At 39.8% G+C, this 26,362-nt stretch overlaps 1 protein-coding gene across 2 annotated transcripts; it reads right to left on the bottom strand.

Moving 5' to 3' along the window:
• Positions 1 to 438: 438 nt before the first annotated feature.
• On the bottom strand, positions 439 to 26,345 carry LOC144646498 (ATP-dependent DNA/RNA helicase DHX36-like). Of its 2 annotated transcripts, none has more exons than XM_078506107.1 (30): positions 26,149 to 26,345; positions 25,116 to 25,264; positions 24,302 to 24,500; positions 21,703 to 21,932; positions 18,350 to 18,388; positions 18,136 to 18,210; positions 17,521 to 17,616; positions 17,079 to 17,158; positions 15,991 to 16,065; positions 15,503 to 15,604; positions 15,180 to 15,244; positions 14,186 to 14,267; positions 13,126 to 13,308; positions 12,261 to 12,363; positions 10,844 to 10,931; positions 10,047 to 10,102; positions 9,647 to 9,711; positions 9,040 to 9,094; positions 8,366 to 8,454; positions 7,995 to 8,112; positions 7,460 to 7,558; positions 5,864 to 6,037; positions 5,111 to 5,197; positions 4,769 to 4,846; positions 4,325 to 4,424; positions 3,666 to 3,750; positions 3,290 to 3,413; positions 2,682 to 2,834; positions 2,208 to 2,365; positions 439 to 1,304 (listed from the first exon to the last, which is right to left on the bottom strand). In XM_078506107.1, the coding sequence occupies exons 1-30, from the start codon at positions 26,267 to 26,269 to the stop codon at positions 1,286 to 1,288; spliced, it is 3,147 nt and encodes a 1,048-aa protein (XP_078362233.1). In that variant the 5' UTR covers positions 26,270 to 26,345; the 3' UTR covers positions 439 to 1,285. The 2 variants fall into 2 exon arrangements, with proteins under 2 accessions (XP_078362233.1, XP_078362232.1); XM_078506106.1 differs by having other exon boundaries at positions 439 to 1,311; positions 2,216 to 2,365.
• Between the last annotated feature and the right edge of the window lie 17 nt (positions 26,346 to 26,362).

Below are 26,362 nucleotides of genomic sequence, written 5' to 3'. Positions count from 1 at the left end.
CAGAGACAACCCTTCTAAAAGCAAGGTTGGTCGAACGTATGAGGCGGTTCATGGGAAAATATTTGTTACACTTAAGTAAGATATGTACCCGGGGGGGGGGGGGAGGGGGACTCGCATATGAAAGTGACGGGGATGCTCGTCGTCTCGCTTAGGGGTGTAAATTTTGGACTTTCGGTCTCGCTTAGGGTGTTCCGGGAAAAAACGCCCAAAACGCCAATATTTTTAGCCATAATGGTCTCGTTTAGGGTTACATACGAAGAAATATACAAATATAAACTCCATTCTTAGTTTTTTAGTATCTTTTAGGGGTCAAGAAAGGCTTGAGCCACACCCAGATTGGTCTCTTTTAGGGGTTCTTTTCAAAATTTCCGACGAGTATCCCCGTTCCTTTATTATGGGAGTCCCCCCCCCCCCCCGGGGATATGTACATGATTCCATTAAAGCAATTTATTCACCATTATCTGTAACAACAGCAAAGCATCGTTTTCAAAGATTAACCTTTACAAAAGGTTGTTTGTCCCATGCTCGTGTCATTGTTGAAAAATTCATCTCTATTCAAATAATTTTTTACGCTTCGACCTGCGTCACAATGTTCCCTGATGTTAAAAATTAAAAATAAAATGAATAAATATTAAATTTTCTGTTAGTTTACAACACAACAGCTAATCCTACGTCCTCTTGATCATTATTTTTCTCAAATTGAATATTAAGAGTTAATTCTCCAGCCGCAGAAACCAGTTGTTTTCGTCTTGTTCAGAAAATTGGTCACAATTTGTTATGATAACCGCTAACGAGTGCTTTTGTGAATTCTCCAAAAGAATCTCTCTTTATCAGTAGCAGCTCTTGTAAGCTTGTATTTCTACTGGTCCTTTAGTGTAGCAGTTGCTATTGTTTTGGGAGCTAAGGACATTGTTCCTGTTGTTTGTTCTGTTGTTCTCTAAAAGGGTAGCGAACCAATCATGTGGGACCTTGCAAGAGATGCTATATAGTCCTTCTGTAACCAGCGTCCTTCAAATGGCGTGACTAGCTTAGTTAATCTTAAGAGTAGTGCCCGTCTTGGTCCGTGCCGACCATACGTGTCCACTTAAGAGGGGTGCCAAAATGCCCAATAGAAGGAGTGCCCTCCAGAAGGTGCACATCTCAGCCAGGGAGCTCGATGAATCCAAAAATGCTTGGACGCTAAAATACTATTTACTCTCCAATAAAATTAGCTCCCTGTAGATCGATGTGGTTCTTCTTCTGTTTCACAACACAGAACAGTTACTGATAATAGCTCTCTCCGCATTCACTGGCAAGTGCTCTTTGTTTTTTCTGCGAAAAAAAAAAAAGAAATAGAAATACAGAGTTTGAATTTAAAAAATATATATTAATAAAAATTAGCATGGGAACTGAACTAGTCTAATATCAAAGCTTTGGCTAGCCTATGAATCGTCGACATAGCTTTCCCACAACAAAGAAACTAATAGAATCCAACAACTAATTTCAACTTGTAAATACTCGGTAAAAAGTTTTTTTTCTTGCTCGTCTTAAGATAGCGGTGGTGCCCCCAAACAACCACAATAACTTTCGATCTGCAGTTACAAGTCAATAAGGAAGCAGGTAGCTAAGGAATAGAGCGATTTTCGATGTGTCGTAAAACCAAAACCAAAGTTATCAATCTGGCCAATCACAAAGGGCACAGACAATCCAGTAAACCAATCAAAACTCGAAGCAAATACGTGTAGCCGACGCAAAGCGCGGGAAAACGTGTGTAAGTGAGTCACGATTGGTTTTGATTTTACCTCTGGTGCTGACTCGTCCCCAGTCGTCTCTTATGCGAAAATTGCAAGACGCGAAGGATGATGGGAAAGAGGTAAGTCCGCCGCGAGAAAAATAACGCCTGATGGCAGGTTAACTCAAGACGGACTCAAAAGACGACTGGGGACGAGTCAGCCTCTGGTAAGTTGAAATAGTGGCGCGAAATTTTAAACCAATCACTAAGCGTAGTGATGCAAAACCAAAGCAAACGCGAATCACTTTCGATACTTAAGTGAAAATGGTGCTTGAAAGTGATCTGAATTTCGATGCCCTTACGTGACAATTTACTGTCACAGTGCCTCTCTCTACAAGAAGTACAGATGGCTGTCAGCGAACTGTTGGTGAAAACTGACTAAAATACTTGAGTTAGGACTAGTGACAAGGATGGTGGATCCAGTCCAAGGATCCAGTCCCTCACCCAGTTTGTATTCTCCTCGCTGGTGATCAGGTCGATAATGGCCCGGAGAAGAGCACTTTCTTTGTTACCCGTACCACTCCCCACGCTGAGCTTCATCTCCGGCTGAGCTATTTTCTGTCTCAGTAGTTTGTCGAGCTCAACTCTTAACTCCTGGGAAGGAATACGAATTAAAATAAACTGTTAATTGTACATAAGAAAAAGAAGCATACATATCCAGTATTTGTAAACCCCTTCCTTTTCTCCTGTTCTCTTCTTCGTTATAAGCTTAATCCCGTAATCTTTCTTATAGCTTCAGCACGAGTTTTATTTGTCGTATCTTAGTAAAACCACTCGACAGCCTTTGGCCCTTCAGCTTGGGCGAGGTGTAACGTGGTGCCAACACCCAACCTCATAAAACTTCCTAGCTTGCAGAAAATTTTGAGCGGTATAACATTGTAGCGCTGTTTTTTCTTAAAAAGTTACCAACCTTGACCAAATTAGCGATTCTTGTAGGAGATTTAAACTTGATGAAATCATCCACGGCAACAGTTTCGTATCCTTCTTCGACAAACACAGAAATCTCACCACCAAAGAACAACAAAGGAAACGGTGCAATCATGGTGCTGTCGTAAAGGAATAACTGATGAAAAAAATATAATAAATATGTAATCAATAACTTTGTAACAAATGCAGGTAAAGTTACCTTGATATAAAAACAGTAATTCACCGTAACAAGATTTAATTTTTTTTAACTCAGACTTCACACCCGAATTACACAAAACAGGTATCTATAGATACCTATACGTCTCAATTCCTACTTTTACTTTGAGAAAGTTAAACCAAGCCTTTTTAGCGTCTTTTTAAGTGGAGGGAGAGGCAGACAGGGCCCTTCTGTTCAAAAAAGCCAGGGCAATGCAACATTCTCTTATGTTTGATGGCAAACTGAAGGTAACAAAGCACAAGGAGAACTATATGAAACTTAGCGAGCTGACCAATTCTCTCTGTGTGTCGCAAACACAGGGAAATTAAACTTTACGTCTGCACGCAGGCTTGACTTTGAGTAATTATTTTAGACAGGGATCTAAGTTAGCGTACCGAAGATGATTTCATCTTTTCGTGATAAATCAACCAGTTGTCCTCAAAAACTGTGACCTCAGCATTTACTGATTTGGGGTGAAGAGACACTTTGCCATCCTGTTGTGTACGAAGCTTTGGAGGTCTGCAAAAGAAATTATTCTTCCCACTTCAAAATGATGCGTGCAATTTCCTAGTTCTGACGGGCCAGGCAGCTTATGATCTCTATGGGAGAGAACCTTAGAACGACTGGCATAACAAAGAAGTCTAATCATCACCTGTCCTCATCGCATCATGGTCTCTACAGTCTCTCTCCAATGGAAGCGGTCTTGTGCCGCCTTCAAAGAAGCCTACTAGTAAAGAGATTTTGTATTTTGAGTATCAAGACAATACTTACCTTTTCAGTCTTGGATGGTGTTCTATTTTAGCAACATTTGGATATAAACCCGCACACAGGATGGCCTTGACAAGTTTTAAATTTTCTGCAAAAGATACGATGTGGATGTTATTGAAATAGACTGCAAGAAGTGGAACGCGAAGCGAGCCCGCGCGGAAACTCGAGTCTCCCTAATCTCTGGGTACGAGATTAGAGTCTCCTTTGTCTCGCCTCGTGTTTCCTCGCGGGCTCGCTCGCATACGCGCCGGCGGATTTCGCTTCACGCTACACTCGTCGCCGTCTATTCCTTCATTTCATACAAAGTCCAAGGCTACGCGTAGTCCCTCTTATCCCTCGTGGGACGTGGAACGCGAAGCGAAAAACTTGCGCGCACCACGCAAAGAGATAAAGACTTCAATCACATGCAATTTTGTTTAAAATGATTTGTATAAACTTAAGTATAGGTGGTAATATGCGAAAAGACGAGGCGAAATTGTGAGAAGCGAAATTAAAAGGTATGTGAAAAAAATATCTTCAAAACGATCTCAGAAAATGTTAAAAGAATTCACGCAAATAAAGGAAACAATTTCCTTTGTCACGAGAGAGCGAAAAATCTGTTGTTGGTAAATTCTATCGAATATAACAAATATGAAGAAATGAAGTTAGACGAAATAAAATACCTGAATTGTAGTTAGCAGCAAAAGCCTTGGGGTTAGAAGAATCGAGAAAACCAATTTCATAAAGCAGTCCGGAAAACTGTTGTTTCATATCTTTAATCATCTGAAACAAGATAAAAAGGAAATTCACTTCACCGAAAAACGCCCGTTCTGGCCAGACGGATACCATTAACTTTAACTTTTTCATTAGCTGAATAACGAGGCCCATCTTAAAGAATCCTTGGCAAGTTTCAAGGGTGCTTTGAGAGTAAAAGGCATTTAGAGGCTGTGTAATTGTTTTGTTTCTGACGGTAGTTTTGTTGTCTTTAATTTATACATACATTACAACAATTGGGATAGCGTTATCCACCCTTTGAACATCTGGGGCCTGATGTTTAAACGAGATATTTCATGTATAACACACAGCTAAGGTCATGACAGTTATAACAGTAATTGTTAATGATTTACCTTCATCGTGTTCACAGATAGGAAATTTCTCCAACAGAAGTCTCTCTCACGGCCTTGCTGTGCAGACCTCTCCCAACCCTTAAATCACGAGCAAAAGTTAAAGTTAAAGCTCAACCCTTCACATGCGAACATTGGTGGGCCTAACGGTTTCGCGTTGGACTCCGCATGACATCGAGCAGTTTCTGGTCACTCATATCCCCTGTTAACTGATTTCACCGGTTTAAAGAGCAATTTAACAAAATAACTGAATTCAACTTTGTGTACGTTGTTCCTCTTACGGAAAATTGGACACTTTTTAGCCGAATTGTTGACGCACGTTGGTAAAACATGCATAGTGATTACCTGGAAAGCATTCAAGAGAGCTAAATGATCACTCCGTGTGTCACCAGCAAACCTGGCACGGGCTTGTTCGGCTTCTTTCTGTTTGCCCTGCAAAAAAAAAAAAAAAAAATGAAAATACATTGGTAACATATCCGAGTATATAAAACCTTCTAACAAGTTTAAAACTTGATTATCTGCGTTAAAAATATGATCAGAAATTAAATTCAACACCGCGATCAAGGCAACCCCCAGCCTAGTCCCTAGGCATTCTCCTCCTATCTCGGGCGAGCGCGAGGTCCACGTAAGGGCCTGGGAATGGGTTGGCGTGCCGGCTTGACGTCACGAAATTTCGCGCCAAATCGAGAAGCGGGAAGGGAACGCCTGGGTACTAGGCCGGGCAACCCCCTGAACTCTAAAATAAACAGGCAAACAAGCTTTTCACCTTTCGAAATCCCTTGGTTAAACGAAACTTTTTTTTATTCACCAGACGTATGATGTAACTCACGAGCTTTGTGAAGTGGACGTCAACGGGGGCACAAAAAATAAAACAAATAGAAGTGATTTGTCCGTCAAAACACATAGAGGAATTACAGTTTATTTCCAAAGGTAAAAAGCTTAGAGCGTTAAACGGCGGATCGAACTGGGTCATTGTCTTGTGTTGACGATTTCTCCTAATTGCTTCATGCCACGAAAACCGGGTTAAGCTCCGGCAGTTTGATCTGAGTCCAACTTAACCTAACAACAAAGCCTGCAAAGAAGCCTAAATTTACGTACCAATGGAGTCACAAAAGGATCCTTGAATCCCAAAACAGATGCGACAGTCAACACAGGGTCCAAACACGAGAAGATTGCGCCGAACAGAATCATCTTACCCACGCGTGGGTTGACGGGTAATGCCGCTAGATGATAACCAAGCGGTGTCAGCTCTTCATTTGTGTCCAGTGCATTCTACATGGACAGATCAAGAATCGATTTCTCATTACAATATTAACGCAATGCAAGTAGAGAGATGATGAGGATTACCTTATTATAGGAAATTAACGCTTGTGTTAATTAAGGTATTTGAAATTTACGCGACTTAAGTTAACGCAAATTGAAGGATAAGTTACTTCCCAATAAAGAAAACTAACGCGTAAGAGGGGGTAACACTTCAATATGAAGGAAATTAACGCGACAAACACAAAAGAAAAAAAATTGTTGAGGCAACAGGAAAAAGTTTATTTAAACACTAGACGTATAATCCTAAACGTAGCTAAGCGAAGGAATCTAAGCGCCTTGAGCGTTCTTCACAGTTTCAGTGATATCGGCAGATTTCCACCCTGATGAAATAATACCTTTTCCTAGGAGCCAAAAACGTCTGAACTGTATCGAGAAATTGGGGCCAAAATAATGGAAATTAAGGTCATGGAGATTAACGCTCCACTTAATTAATTACGCTTAACGTTAACAAAAATTAACGCGAATTTCATTTCCTATAATAAGGTTTGAAAATCGTCCACTGAGGATTTTTTTTTCTTGACGTAAAAACCCATCTGGTGATATTTCCTGCCCTCTCTACATCTTAGACCTCCACATCCTCGGGGAACCAGAGGCAGTTAATGGAGGTGAGGGAAGGTCTATACGGGCGAAAACAAAATCGGCGAAGAAAAGTCAAGAACGATCTTCGCCAATGTTTTTTTTCGCCGTATAGACCTTCCCCCGCCCCCACTAACTGCCCCTGGGTCTCCAAGAATGAGACCTCCATAGCCCTTTCAGATTCTAAAAAAATCCTTGTTAGTGTTTTTCGATGGATTTTCAATTGTCCGTCCAAGTGAGGTTTTTGCTATCCCTTGATAGACTAACTTCATGGTTTATTTAAATCTGCACAAAATAAATAAATGAATAGAATACTAAAGAGAAACTTCATGGTTTTACCAGATCTGTTTCTGTAAGGTGTTATATGAATGAAACTACATAGAGCGATTTTGGATTGAGCGAAGTCTCAAAACCAAATAATCATTCTGACCCATCTTCTGGATGTTCCAGTGCGCGGCTTGCCATTCAGCGTGGCGGATTTTATACCACGTAATCGGTTATTTCAAAAAGACCCGGCAATCTGTAGCTTCCCACGCAGTCATTTTTAGGGGCGATCGTGTTTTGAGGGGAGGAATGAAACACGATCGCCCCAAAAAAATATTGAAAACGACTGCGCGGGAGGCCAGGCAATCTGAGAACCAACACTGAAAGAAATTTCCTTTTTTAATCGGAAACTCTTCTATTCAAGAAAACTTATCAAGCGAAGCGGATTATTGATAACTCGCTTGAAATGAAAGACATGATGTACTGTTTAAATCACAGGAGGAACAACAGAACTAGCCCAACAACACTTACCAGTTGGTGAAGAACTTCTAAAGCATTAATGACCGCTTGTTCCTCAGGAGGCTGTAATGCCTTGGACAAAAATGGTCGGATCATGCCTAGTTTGAGAATCTGCAAAGAAACGGCACTTTTTTTTTAGTTTCGTATCAAGCCCGCGCTACAGCTAAGGCGACAACTAATACGTTAAGTTAAGTCGCACCCAAGCCATACTGGCTCGCTCTAACAAAGCATATCCGGGTTTCAGTAGCATTTAGCGACAAAGGGTCCTACTACTCCCACATCCAGAATTTTGTTAGGTTGACTTAATAGCTCGCTGGCACCCATTTATATTCCAGGGGCGAAGAGAAGCAATGCGAGTGTCTTGCACAAGACAACAACATAATGACCCCGGTCAGGAATCGAACCTGGACCGCACGATCTGGAGCTCAGCACACAAACAATTAGGCCACCGTCCTTCCCACAACTATTCTGCATAGCTGTATAAAAGGATCGATCTTTGGTGGCGTATATGTGAGCGTGTGTGATGTGTGCGTGTGCGTGCGTGTACCTTTATCTGCAGGCACAATTCCTCAAGAGGCGTTCGCAACATCTCTGGCAGCTGGTAGTCTTCAAGAGACTGGGCACGAGGTTGGGTGAACAAATGAAAGCAGTAGCCAGGCTGTACTCTGTTGAAATAATTTTACAGCACTTTTTTATGCTACAACTCAACGAAACTCGTTTTTTCTAGTGAATGATAGAAGCAACATGCGCTAAGCACACGAAAAAACACTTTTCTTTAACCTAAAATGGACTTCCCTAGCGCCAATACATTTACTTGGACTGTTGGTTTTATGAGACATTACGGCATACTAGCTGAAACAAATGACAACTGACCACTCAGAGAGTGCCTATTATCCTGGAAGTTTTCTTTAGACAAACCTTCCAGATCGGCCTCTTCTCTGCCGTGATGAAGCCTTGCTGATCCACACCGGTTGTAAACAGGCAATTTTGTTGTTAACATCATACGTCTGGTGAATAAAAACAAAAGTTTCGTTTGACTAAGGGATTTCGAAAAGTGACAAGCCTTTCAAGTATTTGAATGAATACTTTAAATACTTTTAAGACATGCACAAAGTTTTTATTCATAAAACAACAATGATCGCTTGTTCTGTGTTCCCGCCATTTTGCACTTTCCCGCCAGTTTTTCGCGTCTACACAAACGATCCCAGAAATCGAAAAGCTTGCACGACCGCGATTCTGAAGAGGCGCCTCCGAGTCAGCAAGAAGAAGCGAGGTGTAAGCATAGGGATCAATTGCATTTAGATTACTTATGATTGGGCTTGCGTTTCTCAGTGCGTATGGGCTGACCTTGTGGTTATGTTTGCGTCGCTTTTGAAAACTAAGCATTACGACCTTTCATTTTCACACTAGAACAACCCGAATGTCCGTTCGATTGAGTCGCTATTCTTATTCCGGAATACACAGAATATATGCCAACCGTTCTGCTTTGGAAGCGAAATACTCGGAATAAACCGGAATAATAAAACCTACAAGACTTATTTAGAATTACAACCCATTGAAGAATTGCATGTGCTAGCAAACAGTAAACTGACCTTTTCTTTCACTTTGCCGGCATCCACAACAAACACAACATCGTCAATTGTGATACTACAAAGAAAAGAAAATAATTGAAATAACTGAACTAAAACTGAGAAAGTAGTAAGAAGCGCACACGTGAACTTTTTGAAATATTTGAAATGTGCTACACTCTAAGTAGATAATAATTATGCGGCCAGAGATGTTTTAGCTCATTCATTGATTGATAGACCTCATCAAATTTAAAACCAAACCAAGAACATGAGTCAAAGGGTGCTTTCCATAAACTCAGAATTTTCGAAAATTTCGATCGGAAATCAAAGGTTTTCGGTTCGTTCTTACTGGAATATTTGAGACTACGTCTGGAGGTGGTCCACTTTGAACGGTCAGACGGGTCGAACCGAAATTTTTCGTTGCATTTTAACAAACCAGTACGTTGCCGAACTTTGGTTCACTAGATTTTCACAGATATGGGACCATCACCAATACAGGGCACTGGGGAAAGGAATGCAAAATGGAAAGGTCCGTTGTGCTCAGTGTAATCGGAAAATGTCACTCCATTTTACAACAGTTTCCGAATGGTTAGTCTGTGAAAATGGAAAGCACCTTAGTCACGCTACGTACCTTGTTTCAGCAATGTTAGTTGCAATCACTATCTTCCTGACACCTTGAGGTGGACGGTCAAAAACCTGATTCGAAATAAGACGGACACCTCTCTAAGACGGACAGTTGGAGCTGGTCCCGAACGTTTCCGTTTTAGAGAGTAGACCGTATAACTGTTATGTTTACAAGTTCAAATTCACTATTTATACGTGCACACCCCGTCACAGGATCCCTGTCAACATCTACATACAATTTCTCATTACATTACTCATACATTATCAAGTAGACGGATTATAAGAATTACGTAAAACATCAACTCTAGCACATATCTTTGATGTAATTATAAATTCTCAGACCTAACATTATAGGAACGCTATAGAGATTAGTTAGGAGAATTCGACTTTTGAGCTTGGAGCCATACCTCTCGTTGGCTCACTGATGGCATCATGGAGTGCAATGGAATGATGAGGAACTTCCCTGCAGATTAAAAAAAAGAGAACCAGGATTCAAAATAAAGCGGTTTTCAATTGAGTGTCGAAAGCAAATTCGCATTTGCTTTGGTTTTGCATAATTACGCTAAGCGATTGGCTTAAAAAATTCGCGCCACTTTCTAAACCAATCAGAAGTAAAACCAAAACCAATTGTGACTCGCTCGCGAACTTGTTCGCATATACTTGCTTTGTGTTTTGATTGGTTCACTGGATTGTCTGTGTTCGTGATTCGCCAGAGTGATCACTTTGGTTTTCGTTTTACATCACTCAATTGAAAACTGCTCTATTAGCATACCGTATGATTCCGGTTATAAGCCCTGGTCTTATACAACTTCATAAGGGTTTTTGGGTGGACTTAAAAGCGGAGGGGCTCATATCCGGGAGGTCTTATAAGCGGAATAAAAAAAAACGTTTCAAAACGATCCACGGGAGTGTTGATCGAAAAACGATTTTAAGCTAAAAACGCATAATCATGCAAGTCATTTAGCCCTGTTCAGTACTGTCATCCGACAAAGAGGGGCTTATATCTGGGAGGGCTAATAATCGGATATATTTTTTTGTTTCCAGGTAGATGGGCAGAACGTCTGCGTAGGAGGCTACATATAACCGGGTTGGCTTATAAGCGGGGGGCTTATAACCGGAATTTTACGGTAAACACAACGACTGGGAGTTAAAACCTCACGAGAAAAGCTTAGTAAAAGCATTCAAAAGGTAAGCATTTAGTTACCTGACGAAAAAAGCCTTTGCTGTTTCAAGTTGTCATGAAGTTTGCTAATATCATCCCAACCAGGCAGGAAAACAAGAATGGCTCCTTCCTAACACCATAGCAACGATAGTAAAATTAATTTTATCCAACGTTTATGTTTGGAAATAAAGGATGGTATATTTTAAGCTTGGAGAAAGAAAATGAGAAAGATATTCGGTCAGTAACACGAGCTACGGTCTTATGCTCTCATCAGCAACCATAAAAAGTCCGAGGTTATGCTAGTTAGATCAAGGCATTCGGTAGCTAACACTCGTGACTTACAAGACACACTTGACGGAAAGCTGTTGAAACAAAGTGAACATTGCAAATATTTAGGTGTGTATATGGACAGTTGCCTAAACTGGAATAAGCACATTACGTATATTGCATCCGGAATTTATCCTAAGCTCAAAATGTTAAACAGGATCGCACCCTTTCTTAGCCAACGAGTGCTTCTAAACATTTATAAACAAACTACAGAAACTATATTACCCATCCTAGATTATGGGTGTATCGTATGGGGTGTTTGTGGAAAGAGTAATTCACGACGCTTAGAGAGATTACAGAATCAGGCCATGCGTATTATTCTTGCTGGGAATCGCAGAACGTGCTCACAGGATATGCGAAACAGGCTATATCTGCTATCCTTAGACAGAATACGGAGGTTTTTGAAGCTTCTTTTGCTGATCGCCAGTTTATACCAGTGATCTAACGATCACTGATTTGGCCCTTCAGGATAAATAAAGTTTTTATTATTTATTTATATAAAAAAAATCTGATTTCTCCCAACAGGAATCAAACCTGATGGTCACAGGTTTGAATCAGGAATCGCGAATCATAGGTTACGTTTCACTCCCGTTGGAAGAACTTGGATTTTTTCCCAAGTAGCTTGTATCAGTGATTGAATAGTATCTTTCTCAACGTTTACGTCATTATTTCTTAGCACAAATGAAATCTACAATAAGTGACAAAAGTGTTGACAGATTGTCATTTAGGTTCCATTTTATTGTACTTTGGTCTAGTTCACCCTTTCGCCTTCCTTTCCCAAACCCCTTCCGCCTATCAATACTGTAGTTTGTTTTTGGGAGCCCTTTGCTACAATCATACAACATAGGATGGGGGAGGGGGGAGGGGGTATTTTGGCAAAGCGCTACTTCTTGTCAGAGACTACATCACTTGTGACTCAGATTCGCCAAACTTTCCAGTTCGCCCAAACGCACTCTTGCACTTGCGTCGCGCAGTAGCTACTTCTTATTTGTTTACAGGGGTTGTCTAACTTGACAAGTGTCTATGCAGAGACAACTCAAGTGGACGATTGAAGATTTCCGTGGCATAGCAAAACATAAGATATATAGAGGCAAACCGTTTTTTAAAACAAAGTAAAGGCATTTTGTAGTACCTCCATGTGAAGTGAAATGTGAGTGATCACTCTAACCATAAGTTCCATGTCAATCTTTTCCAGATTCATGTTTTGAAGTGTAGTGATTGTTTTGGGTGAAAATCTGTGGAGAAAATGAATGTACAATTGCTGTAAGTGCAGACATTGTAATTTCTGTACATGGCGACTTCAACACAGCTAAAGTGTGTAATTCAGCGAACCGACCCAACTCGGTTTGGTGCAAATTTATGATACCTGTTAAATTTCTTGGTAACTGTTAAATTTCTTAGTAATCCACGACTTACTTCCCCATGGGGAGTGCCAGAGTTTGACTGTAAAGCAAAATCCTGTTTTCGAATTGATTCGAAACTCGATCGTTCGAAAGCGTAAATCTAGAATTCCAGCTTTTTAGTTTCGAATGATAGTTCATAGTTTGAAAGAATAAAGCCATCGCATCGTTTGAAACTAACGCGTCTTGGGGCGCGATACTGATGTTTTCGGCAGTAAGAACGATATATCTCCGTTTATACAAGGCTTGGGAAAGTGATTGTAAAAGCAAAAGACCCTGTAATCAAAGAAGAAAAAAAAATCATGGTATAGATTACAATGATGCACCGATTTAGAAGGTGCAGTGGCCTAGGGTGTTGGACTCTACCCTCTGTGTCAAGAGGAATGCGGTGTTCGTTTGTGTTCTTAGGCAAGACACATCATTTCCACGGTGTTTTTCTCCACCCAGTAAATCTTTTTCTACTCAGGAGAATACAATGCGCTTCTAACTCTCTGTATGGACTGCTGGACTACCTATGACATTAGACAGTAATGCCAACCAGCAATTACAAGAAATGCTTAATTTATTACTTTTTTATCATATTTTTAATACATGTACCTATCTCTGAGTGAGTGAAGATACTGCTGCCATTCCATCTCCTCGTCATCCTCCTGACTTTCCGCCAGCCATGCCATGGATTTTTCCAACCTTCTGTCCTTTGCAATGCTTTTAGTCTTCCTATACCGCATCCATTTTGGTTGTCTTCTATCAAAGCTGGCAGCTTTTTCTTTAACTTCATACCTAGAGCAGAGAAAAGGCCTCAGGTATTAGCCTTGTTAAATCAACTTAGCCTGTTTCAGGCATTTACGTTGGGGAGAAGCAGAAGGAGCGAAAAATTAGGGGAGGGGTGTGTCCCTTGCTCCTTCCACTTAATCCCCTCGCCATTTTCTCCACATGCCATTCTGTGCCCTTTTCCCGTTTTTCGCATTGCCCAACTATCCGAATGCCTGGAACAGACTAAAATCATCTTGGCTCCCCTTTACAAATTGCTTAATACCAAGACTTTGCACATTGGGCACTTAGCACTAGCACTGGCAAATTACATGGATGCACAGACATGGGTATTCACACAAATCGCATCAACACAGACCTGTTTCTTTCATTAAAATTACTTTTTTTATTATTACTTGTATAAAGGATGTTAGAACTTGTATTTTGTAAAATTAAGTGTCTACAAGTGTCTACAATATTTCAGAGAACATTTCTGTCAAGCATTAATAATAATCTGCATGTAGCTATAGTGCATAATCAAAATAAATTTAAAAAACTTGCTCTAAGTACATGTACTTTACAGTTGCATAAACCTTTTACTAAATTGGTGTCATAAGTAAGTGAGTAAGTAAGTACTTTAATAAACACATATCACCAAGTTAACAGATTTATGTACTCTAGCCTCAGGGTCAAGTTTAGATTGTAATTAATAGGTAGCTATATTTATACTTTAGTTAGGTGTCCCCAATTAGTGGTTGCACTGCTACTCTTCTATCACTAGTGACACGTTAAATATAGTTATCATCATCATCATCATCATCATCATCATCATGGTAAAACTGTCCTATAATGTGTCTTAAAAACACAGGAATCCATTACAATATCTCGTAGACTCCCATTTGCTTACCCTGTTTTTTCTATAATTTCCTCAAGGTAAAGTTCTTGAACAGGGTAGGTGAAGCCAGGTATGTGAGACATTTTGCAGTTATCTTGTGATGGAATACACAGTGAGCAGCATCAATAAAATGTAACACTGGTCATTATAAAAAAAGCAGCCATAGAAACAATCTGCTGGTAGGTAGAAGGTATTGATGGATTGAGAGGTACCCTCAATCCACCCACCACCCACCCTTCCCTGGATGCAATGCCTGATGGCAGGGTAAGGTTCTCCCTAGGTACTTTAGGCCAGGCGGGCCGCATAGCTTGATTCACAGGAAAATTGTTGCCGCCTGGCTTAAAATTGAAGATAAAAAAAACGTAACCTTAAGTTGAAATCTGGAACTGGGAATTCCTATCCATAAACAACAAAGAAGTCGATGAAACTTTTAATACAGTGATTAATTACCCTTGCATCAACATGTTCAATCCTGTGATGCATTCGTTTTGTTGGTCGGCAGCTATACCAATTAATCAAATTGTCATAGGAACACAACGGCACTTCAAGGTGTCGTACGTGGGATACTAAACGAAATTCCCGTGTTCGTGGAAAGAATGGTGAACTCAGTCGACTTGGGTTGCTCGGAACAGAAACAAAAAGCTTCTCAAAGCCTGACGCAAAGTAAATAAGTTCATTTCTTACTCTGGAAATGAGACAGAAAACGTGGGGAACAAGTTCCACAGATCAGGTTTTGACATTTGAAAATCACAGTCAGAATACCCCCTGGCCTTCACGAAATCCTAGGGAGAGCATTAAATTTCTTGGTACCCATTAATAGGGTTGAGCGAGCACTCCAAGAGTAAATTTTCTTACCAATAACACAATGGGCTTGAACCCAGGCTGCTTGACCCAGAGTCCAGCACGGTAACCATTTGGTCACCATGACACCTCTTCTTGTAGACTAACTGAAGGTTTATTCAGCAAATGTTTAGTTTACAACTTAATTTACTGATGGTTTTCCTACCAAAATAGGCAGAGAACATCTCTGAATTCAATGTTGCACTCATAAGGATCAGCTTCAAGTCAGGCCTAGCAAGAAATTGTAAGAAACAATGAAGTCAGAATATATATTCTTTTAATGGACACCAAAATCAAGAAATATATAAAAAAAAATTATCTAGCATGATCATCCACATGAGAGAAGCCTTGAAAAGACTTGCTGTTGAAGTTGTTAACAGCAGTACTTTTAAAGACTTCCCTCATCCAGATGATCAAAGTACTGAACAAGATACTGAGACTCCTGGGTTTAAAACATTTATTAATTAAAAAATTGAATTTACTTGTCACCTTTTTGGTAAAAGATCTCTAACAATGATAATGAGGAAATCAGATAAAATATCTCTTTCATGAATTTCATCAAGAATAATGTGACTGCAATCAAGAAGTAACCTGCAAAGAAAAAAATAAATCAGCTGTTGTAACTTGCATGTCTGCTATCCTGTGCTGTGCAGTGCAGCATAGGGCAGTGCAGTACTATGCTGTGCAGTGCAGTGCTGCGCAGTGCTGTGTAATGCAGCGCAGCAAAGAGCTGTGCAGTGCAGTGCAGGATGGTACAGGGCAGTGCAGTACTGTGCTGTGCAGTGCAGTGCTGTTCAGTGCACTCTTTCCTCCAGTCCTCCACTATTCCTCCCCCAACCCTCCACAATACACACTGACATTCCCAAAATCTTTTAACCTTAAATTTGGTTAATTGTTTACTATCAGACATCTTCTAGACTCTCCCACCCAATGCCTACATGTAGTGTTTATGGTTTTTTGTAACCTAAGTGACTCACGGATCAGACACAAGCCATCTAAGAAGTACTCCAGTAGTACAATAGAGAATAGAGCCCTGTTCCCGAGGCAGCTTGCTGAAAAAAAGAAAATTAAAAAGTTGTTGGCATTAGACTTCTCAAACGTTTTTTTTTATTTTTTTTTTATTTTTTATTTTTATTTTTTTCTCAAACTCATTAATAATTCATCAAGTTAAAACAATGAAAATCATAACCATGATGGCGGTTTGGATACCCGATCTTCATTAGCATAGATTTTTACGATTTTATTTCTCCGTTTACTCCATGGTTTTTGTTTCGTTTGAGAAGATATATCAAACACTCGGGACAGTGTTTCATTGGCTATCCAAACACCTCGAATTTCATCAAAAAATACTCTGCTGCGCGTCGTATTTTCAACTCTCTTGTCGGTGTTTGGATATCCCAATGAAACACTGCCTCTCGTGTTTGATATATTACATAGAAGAGAGTAAAATAATGAATGTTATTTAACATCGTCATCACCACTGCCACTATCATGGGTCCAGCAGCAGCAACACCACCATTATTCGTCATAAATTGCTTTAGTGTTGTATACAGCAGACATGGACAAACACAACAAACATAGACAGCAAAACTATACTAGAAACTTGCTTTATGAAACACACAACTCAAAGGTTTTTCTACATGAACTAAAATGAACATGATTTCATCTGGGCTATTTGCACAGTCTATAGCTAACACACTTTGTGTAAGACATACGAAATATCATCACAAACACCACCACCATCCTTTTCACTGGGTAATTATAAGACACAAGTTCCAAACAGCACCTCTCCTGTTTCATTCGAAGTTTTAAAATTTTCAAATTCTCCTCACAGACTTGAATACTTCTTATCCTCATCGAGCCCATAAAGAGTCTTGAGGCCAGCACAGACTTCAATACCTTTCTCTGATGATGTTAGCTTGAAGAAATTTGCGCTTCATCATTTAAAAATCATTTCTTCAAATAATTGATATTTCTTTTGTTTTTAAAATTAACTGAGAATGTAACGAAAAATACGCTTTTTATCATTCCAGAGAAGTAGAGGATTAAAATGATAAGTACGCACCTTTCCAATCTGATCTGAAATCCAACACTGCCATTTTCACCACAATCTTCATCTCTTTCTGCTGCAACTCTTTCTGCCACCTGGTCACCAACGAAAATAAAACATAAAATAAATTATTATTTATTAGGACACAATAAAATCCATTTTAATTTGAAATCTGTTCAGTTACATGGCATGTGTTTTTTTATCATATAGTTCCAGAAAATGTCCATACTCCCCTAACAGAAGGGATTGGAAATTCATGTGAGTGGGAGGGGTATCCAAGACCAAAAACTTTAAGGAAATGTATGAGCGTAATTGGACATTCCAGAGGAGTGGGAGATCCTTTGGAAAAATCATTTCTGTGGGGGAGGTATGGATAATTTATCAAACTATGCATTACAGTTTTTTTTTTTTCACTTTAAATCACTAACAAGAAGTAATTTTCTGAATATAAGCTTACTGAAATGGCACTGATTCTCCTGGGTTGAGTACAGATGACTCTGCACATTGATCCACGGCCTTGTTCAATAGCGTCATCCAGGATAAACTGTGAAACCTGTAATAATCATTCAATGGAAGCAAATTAATGTTGCCCAGTGCAGGCTGTATCCTGGTTGATCTAAACAAATTATTAATAACGAAAAAATAAGTACAATATCTAGTATTATAGGTCCTGAATGCATATAAAGAGCTATGGTTACATGGCCCTCTGTACAAATTGTGTGCCTATTATGCTAGTATGATAGGACTGCAATTAGTGCAAAAGGCTGTAGTGTTATATAGCCCTCTGCACACATTGCATGCCTATAATGTTAGTATGATAGGTCTGCAATGTGTACAAAGGTCTACAACTACAAAGCTTATGCACACATTGCATGCCTAAAATAGGGGTATGATAGGTCTGCAATGTGTGAAAAGAGCTACAGCTACGTAGCTCTCTGCACACATTGCATGCCAATATGATAGGTCTGCAATGTGTGCAAAAGGCTATTGCTACATAGCCCTAGTCTGCACACATTGCATGCCCATGATGCTAGCTTTGAGGACCAATTAACGAACAGAGTTTGAAACAGACCTGAGTTGTTTTGCCGCATCCTGTCTCTCCACTAATAACTAACACCTGCTCAGAGTTAATGAGTTGAAGTAATTCCTTTAGAAATGAAAAAAAAAAAGATTCAAATATTATTTACTATACATAACTTTGTGCAACATGCAGTAGCTACAGGTTTTGAAGCACATAATTCTAACAGAGCTTCACCTTGTGATTTTTACAAGTAAAATGAACACACCTCTTTCTTCTCATAAGCTGGTAATCTTTTACGGAATTCCTAAAAAGAAAATAAAACAAAATAAGAATAACTGCATGCCGAAGTTTCCTTCGAGCCACCTCATGGTATCTGTTTATTATTCTATGAACCTTTGCCTCTTTTCCAAGTAAGAACAAGAAACTTAAACAGTTTTGTAACCGTGCGGTTAATGTTTGACCACCTCTTTTAGTTCTTTGGCTAGAGAGGCACGGCACCGCACAGTAAATCAAAGTGGCTACGAGCCACTAAACTCGGAAAATAGGAAACTTTTACAAAGATTTGCCACACTGCAGTTAAATCCACTCTCGACACATAACATCCAAAACATTTGAGGTTTTTAAAAATTGTTGATGAGAGCACTCGGAAAATAAATAAGGAGACAAAGAGGAAACTTTTACAAAGATTTGCCACACTGCAGTTAAATACACTCTCGACACATAACACCCAAAACATTTGAGGTTTTTAAAAATTGTTGATGAGAGCACTCGGAAAATAAATAAGGAGACAAAGAGGAAACTTTTACAAAGATTTGCCACACTGCAGTTAAATCCACTCTCGACACATAACACCCAAAACATTTGAGGTTTTTAAAAATTGTTGATGAGAGCACTCGGAAAATAAATAAGGAGACAAAGAGGAAACTTTTACAAAGATTTGCCACACTGCAGTTAAATCCACTCTCGACACATAACACCCAAAACATTTGAGGTTTTTAAAAATTGTTGATGAGAGCACTCGGAAAATAAATAAGGAGACAAAGAGGAAACTTTTACAAAGATTTGCCACACTGCAGTTAAATCCACTCTCGACACATAACACCCAAAACATTTGAGGTTTTTAAAAATTGTTGATGAGAGCACTCGGAAAATAAATAAGGAGACAAAGAGGAAACTTTTACAAAGATTTGCCACACTGCAGTTAAATGAGGCCCTGCCAGGGTAAATTTCGACAAGCGACATGGCCCAAAAAGTAGCGACAGCATACTAATAAAATTGCGACAAACGACAACCCTTATGGAAAAAACTTAAATTCCGACAAGGACAAGCAATTTTCCTTCAATTTAATTACCGACAGCGACACGAAGAGCGATAAAACAGCGACATGGCACATATTTAAATTTAGACAAGCGACACGGGAACCCCCCCAGGCAGGGTCTCTTAAATCCACTCTCGACACATAACACCCAAAACATTTGAGGTTTTTAAAGGTAAAAGCCTGTTCCGGCAAGTTTGTGGCCAAATATGGAACATTTTTTATTATAACGAACACAGAAATGCTTTGTTATCACTTTCGCTTTTATCCCGTTCCGAGAATATAATTTATCACGCGCAATGCGTGACGTGTCAAATGTCACGTTGAATTGTTTGGTCGTCTGAGGCGCAGCAAGTTGCATTCGGGCAACAAGTTTTTAGGAAAATTAAAGGCCCGGTTGCCCGAGAAAAAACTGCCGGACAATCCAGGAGAAAATTGAAGTGTAAGAAATTAATTTTATAAATTTGAGAAACGAAAAAAACCTCCAAATAGCCCTCTTCTGATCGATGAATTGAAATCCACGACACTAAATCCATTTTCGTGTTGTTTTATAACCCAGACCTAACTTAATTACGCATGCAAATTTGTATGCCTTCGAAATTTTCGATATCTGGAAGCTTTGGAATGCATTTCTTGCTTCTTCTTGAATGAAATTAAATTCTAAGCAAAGTTTAATTCAAGTTTCTTTCATATTTCAATCTTAAGTTCGGGAATATTGACTTTTTTAAGTGAAGAGATTTACGCATCTGTCTGGGAATTATTTGTTTATTTATAGCTGCCCGAGAAAAAACCGCCGGACAATCCAGGAAAAAATTGAAGTGTAGGACATTAATTTCATAAATTTGAGAAACTAAAAAACCTCCAAATAGCCCTCTTCTGATCGATGAAATCCACGACACCAAATCTGTTTGTGACATTTTTCGAACAGCTTCCGAGCGAATTACGAAATATCAAAAGCGCATTTAATTTAAAAATCATACGTCCTGTGAGTTTTTTACAAACTTAAAAATCCAATATAGTAGAAGGTGGGTGGCTTACTTTTTTGGCCCAGACAATGAAACGTTCATTCCGAATAGTTCGTGTAGTGCAGACTGTAGTGCATTCTTGCTCCGCCTGATCGATACCTCGTCGTCCAAACACATCTTGATGGCCGTGATAAATACATCGCCACTTTTAAGACTTTAAAACCCATTTGTTCACTTGAGCATTCTTGAGCACATTTTCTGATCGTTTGTGAGGTCTTCAAAAGTGTATTTTGAACAAAGGTGTAGCGAAAGGAACAAAATTTTAGCGTCGGACTCCACACGACAGACGCCATTTCAGCTCCTGTTGTAAACATGTACTGCCTCCTTTGTTCCAACCCTCTCCCCCACATATATCAACAAGAGACAATGGCCCGACTTTGTGGACAAATCAAAACCTAGCAGGGGAGACAGGGGTAAACATGTTTAATTCACTTTTAATGCGGATTTAATGCATAACATTAATTGTTTAACGGGAATGGAGTGACATCCAAACCCCCACTATACCTCATGATACCATGAGGTAAAAAAAGGAACACCAGTGAAAAGTTGGTCTCAACCCTGCCATTTTTCAGTCATTTTCCTGTAACTAAACCCCCTCTAAGACGGACAGTTAAAGCCGCTTCCAGAGGTGTCCATTTCAAAGAGAGTTGACTGTATACTAAAACAACTTTTCACCAAAGTGTCAGTTGCTAGTGGTGGACATTTACCTCGCTCGCTGCTTTGTGGCTCGTTAAATATCCATCACTAGCCACCTGCACTTTGGTGAACAGTTTGGGTTGTTACAGAAACCCATAAGGGTTGAATCATGTAACTCCCTATGATTCGCATTGTACAAAGCCTTTGCACATTCGTTTTCACTAAGTACCATATTTGGAAAATTACGAGAACCATTTAACCAATCAAAATTACTATGTTTGGATTAAATTTACGGCGTAATCTTGTTTTTGAACAAGCTTGGTTGAATAAAGTTAAATTTGGTTAAATTCTCCTGTTTCATCTTCTTGAAGTAGTCTGGAGAACTTCGCTTCGATACACTTAATGTATTTCTTTAGTTTCTGTAAGAAATTTATGGCGTTTAGGTCGAAATTCAAGCAACTTACCGCCAAACCAAAAATTATGCTGCGTGTGTCATTACGTGTCTAAAGCATTCGCGTACAAATTTTTCGTGTTTCCAAATATGGTACTTAGCAAAATGAATATTCAAACGCTGTGCGCGTGCGTTACACGTTTCAATCCTTATGGGTTTCTGGTTGTTATTTAATATTAATATACACGTACCTGCATGGCTGTATATCTTGCAAGGCCTGACACGACCTTCCTCTGCTGCTCCTCCTTTAAATGAAGATCCAGAGCAGCATTCTGTTGCAAACATCTACCCACATTAGAACTGTGTTTGGGAGTTGACTGTTTTCTTCTGTCATTACCAGATACAAATGCATGATCTGGGAAGTGATCATCTTCATCTGAAAACTGATCTCTAAACTTTGAGTCTGTTACATCTTGCATGTCTAGATCAAAAAACGCAAATGCAAATCATCCTACATCCTACATTTTTGGGGTTTGCAATGCATTATAGGGCGATTTTCGAACTTCTGCAAAACATGTAAGTTTGAAGCCCATATTAATTTTCTTAGGATGGCAGAAAAAAAACACCGGGGAAATTGTGATCCTATTTGTGAAATGCATTATGAAAACATTGTCAATGCCTTTTGGAACGTTGACAACACAATTGTTGTTTTAGAAATTTTAAGTTAATAAATTTATTGATGGTTTGCCTCGGCCCTTGCCCGTTGGGCAAGTGAGCATAAAAAGGTCACTTGCCCGACAAGAAAAACTACTTGTCCCGGACGACTGGACGGGGGTTTTGGTGAGCCCTGATATTAAACATAGTTTCACATAATTTGTGTTACAAAAATTTTTAATCCTTTAAACTCAGGCGGTGTTGGACACGACTCGCAAAGCATGCTGGAAGAAATTTTCAATTGCGCTTATTATCGTCTGATCGCCGATCTGTAAACATCTCCTCGCGGTACGAAGATATTCCAATGTTGAAAAAAATATCGTAGGAAATCCATATCAAATCTTTCGCGAGCCTAGTAGTACCTATAGATTATCATAGATGCGTATTGCTGGATTCATAAAGGCGACATTTTACGGCGGAACAACTCATATTTTGGATTCGAAACATCGCGGTTCGTCGACTATTGGAAATATTATTCGATTCTAGCACGTTTGTGATCGAAGTAAACGGGCTAAAATTGAACTTATCTTCAATGGCGCTTTGTTTTTCAGAAATGTCGAGTTATGTATGAAGTACGTCGATGTACTACTGGCCAACGCAGTTCGCCCTATCGTGGTTTTTGATGGATTTTCGCTGGGTTGTTTTACTTGGAGGGCCCAACGGCCGTTTTGATATAATATGCCGATTATCGGCGAAACAAAATGATGATATAAACACTTAATATTCGTCTTCTTGAATTGATAGGTGGAACACATGCATATTTCTCGTTCTTCGAGCGAGCTGAGCGAAGGATGAGTGGAACACATATATATTTATCGTTCTTAAAGCGTGCTGCGCGAAGGATAAGTGGAGTACATGCATATTTTTCATTTGTTAAAGCATGTTGCGCGAAGGATAAGTGGAATACGTGTATATTTTTCGTTCTTAAAGCGGGTGCGCGAAGTATAAGTGGAATACATGCAAATTTTTCGTTCTTACTAAAGCGTGTTGCGCGCAATATAAGTGGAATACATGTGTATTTCTCGTTCATAAAGCATGTTAAGCGAAGGATAATTATTCGTCGACTGCGGGACTGCGGGAGCATTACAGTTCAACTGCCTGTGGCTGGGCAATCGCTCCGAAATGCCGAATATCGGCCAAACAAAAGGATGATATAAACACTACAATAACAAAAATGGCAAGTGAACATTAAAATATAAATACACATCAACGGGAGTACCAAATTAAGCCCTTGTCCTGTAAGAACAACGTCATAAATCACACCATCGACTCCCGCAAAATCCCGCGAAATGGAAGAGAACTAAGTGACATATCAAGGAAAAAACCCCAACTTCAAGTCCAAATTTGACCGTTAAAACGGCGGGGCCCGCCCGGGCCCACCGTACTTTTCTTAAAGTTCAACTATCGAACTTAAGTTCTATGCAAAAATAATCTACAGTACCGATCCTTGTTTGTCAAGAAATGAGCAAATGTTCATCGACGTCGAACGCTTGCGCCAAACAACCCTTTACCATATGGCATGATTTCAATCGACTAGTTTTGAGAGAAAAATCGCTTCCCTTAATTCAGAACTTGACAGATGACTGGCCTAGGTATTATTCTTCCAGCTCCGATAAAATAATCCGTAACAACCGTTAAAGTTTCGCCGGAATCGCACGAAGAAGATGAGACCTTCTTAAAATCCCGCAACAAAATTGTCCGCCATTGCTTCCACCAAGGTGACAAATGATTGGTCGAAAAATGTCACGTGAACCGTGTCCAACACCGCCTGCTTTAAACTGTGACAACTCTAAAAAATTGTCAAATCACCATGGTGCCAAAAAAGGATCCCATCACACTGCAGAAATAGAAGACATGGCTCCAAACAGATTTCTTAAATTTGAAAAATTGTTCAAGGCCTGCCCCAGCCACTAGCTGGATTTGTTTCTCGGTTGTTCCGGGTTCAAATCCTCAACCACGCTTTGTATATAGCCAACTGGTTTGCCTCCTGCCAGTTGGGATTTTTAACCTTGTTATGTTCATTTAAAAATATTTGTTTCCTCTGTTTCAGTGGCATGCCTGTAAACTAGCTATCTCATAGAGATATCAGCTAAGTGTATGACCACTATAAACCATTTTTTTTTTGTTGAAGAATACCTTCATCCCTGTTGTATGAGCCTCCTTCAGGCTGTTCACTGCAGTGCTCTTCATGAGGACCATCATACCAATCTCTGCACCCCAACCCACTCGCACCAGCCTCTGTCCTGCTGTTATTGCTGCTTTCATTTTGTCTCATTTCACCCAACAGTTGACTTATCCTCTCCTCATGATGGCTGTCCATCGTAACATAAGCCCGCTGAACGACAAAACAACTCTTGTTATAAATTATACATATATATCATCAGCTTACACCCATGACTGATACCCAAACTGACTATAGCAATTTTATATTTGGGAATATTTATACAGGGACAATGCATGGAATCTGCATCCCTGGGAAGAGGAAAATTCAGGACTTTGTGGAAGTTTAAAGGATAGGAATGGGAAAATTCAGAAGTCATAGAACGTAATTTGTGATCATGGAGAATTATCTACCGTGCAAAAAAAACCCCAGAGATATTTGCCTCATAAATCATACATGTAGATATTTCTAATACAATAATCCTGTTAGCCTAGGTGATCAATCCAAGGGGAAGCCTGTTGTCTGTATACTGCAAAATTTAAACATGTACATGTAGACAACAGAAGGTACTGTGAGTTCAGCATGCAAGAAGTTAGTGTCCGCTATCCTGCAGCTATAAGATTTTGCGGTTGGGCTAGTGAAGCATCATAAGCATCATGCTTATCAGAATGTTTGGGGCTAGTAAAAATGAATTTTGGGTTAGTACATCCTGGCTACAGCTTGCCTGAGGGACAAGCTGGAAAATTCAATTCAATCGATATTCTTCAGATTCCAAGATGGATGTCAAACCTGTTTGAGTTCCTTGTCTGCCTTCTTTTTTTGTCCTTTTGCCGCATACCACAAGCCAATCTGTTTCCCTGACAAGCCTGATGGATGACGTCCCCGTCCTCTGCCCCTCCTACCACCTCCGCTAGAAAATTCTGATTTATTACGAATACCTGCCAATGGTTTAAAAACACGTACATTAAAGGTCCTCTATTATTCATACCTAAAATAAGCCATTTGTACGCGAGTTCAAAGGTGCCAGCTACAATTAGCCATGTTCAAAACGAGCAGGGGACTGGGTACGAATATTCAATATCTTTATCGGTATATTTTTGGGTGGGGGTGTGCCGCTGGGAATTTGAAGCCCTTACCCTATACCAGACCATGTTCAGCTGATTTTTGCAACCCTATACTAGACTAGACACTGAAAATCCCTACCCTATCCCAGACTTGCATTTTGTTAGAACTGTATCATTATCAGTGTTTTAGTGGAAAACCATCTGTGAACAACGATGCCGCGATTATTTTTTTTACGTTTAGGAAAGCCTCTTTCTCTTCCGAGTTTCTGGACTTTATTTGTCATACCGTCGATCGGTTTCCCGGCAAATGCTACCCTTTTCTAGACCAAAACTCTCTGATTTCTATACCCTATCCCAGACTAAACTGCTTGAAAACCATACCCTTCACAGCGGCACATACCTATATAGCTCATGTATGGGAGTGCCCCCCCCCCCCCAGGGTTGCTACTCCCCTGGATGGTCCGGGATCTTACTCTATCATGCAAGTTACACGCAAGCCTGCAGAACAGGTAGTTAAGCAGGGCAGGGAGCTCGATCGAGCATCGTAAAAAACATAAGCACAAAACACAAGTAAGGGTAAGGTGTAAGAGTGGAGTTGGATGAAAAAATGAACTGCCTGTAGACACACTGCTGCATTCTACATTTTATCTTGAACGCATAACCAAATGTTGTGCCATAAGGGCGCGCTGTTTATGAGCAGAATATTTTTTTTCGCCAGCTCGGGTCAGCTGTTCAGCTATACAAACTCTAAAACCTACCTCCTCTATGCATGATTATGGAATTTTGACTACTTCTCCCCGTAGTCAATGGAATTGACGTTAAGATATTTCTTTTTACACCAACGAAGAACCGTAAAGACGTCCATAACTTTCCCTGCATTTACCAAACGCGAAAGAAACACAAACTCAACTTTACAGCTTTTTCTCTGCCATCTTGATTTCTGTGTATTTCCCAGGCCTCCTCTCAAGACCG

This window comes from Oculina patagonica, chromosome 3, assembly GCF_052425735.1.
Source record: "Oculina patagonica isolate OP01 chromosome 3, crgOcupat, whole genome shotgun sequence".
NCBI classification, from domain to species: domain Eukaryota; kingdom Metazoa; phylum Cnidaria; class Anthozoa; order Scleractinia; family Oculinidae; genus Oculina; species Oculina patagonica.
This window is presented reverse-complemented; position numbering and strand designations above follow the sequence as displayed.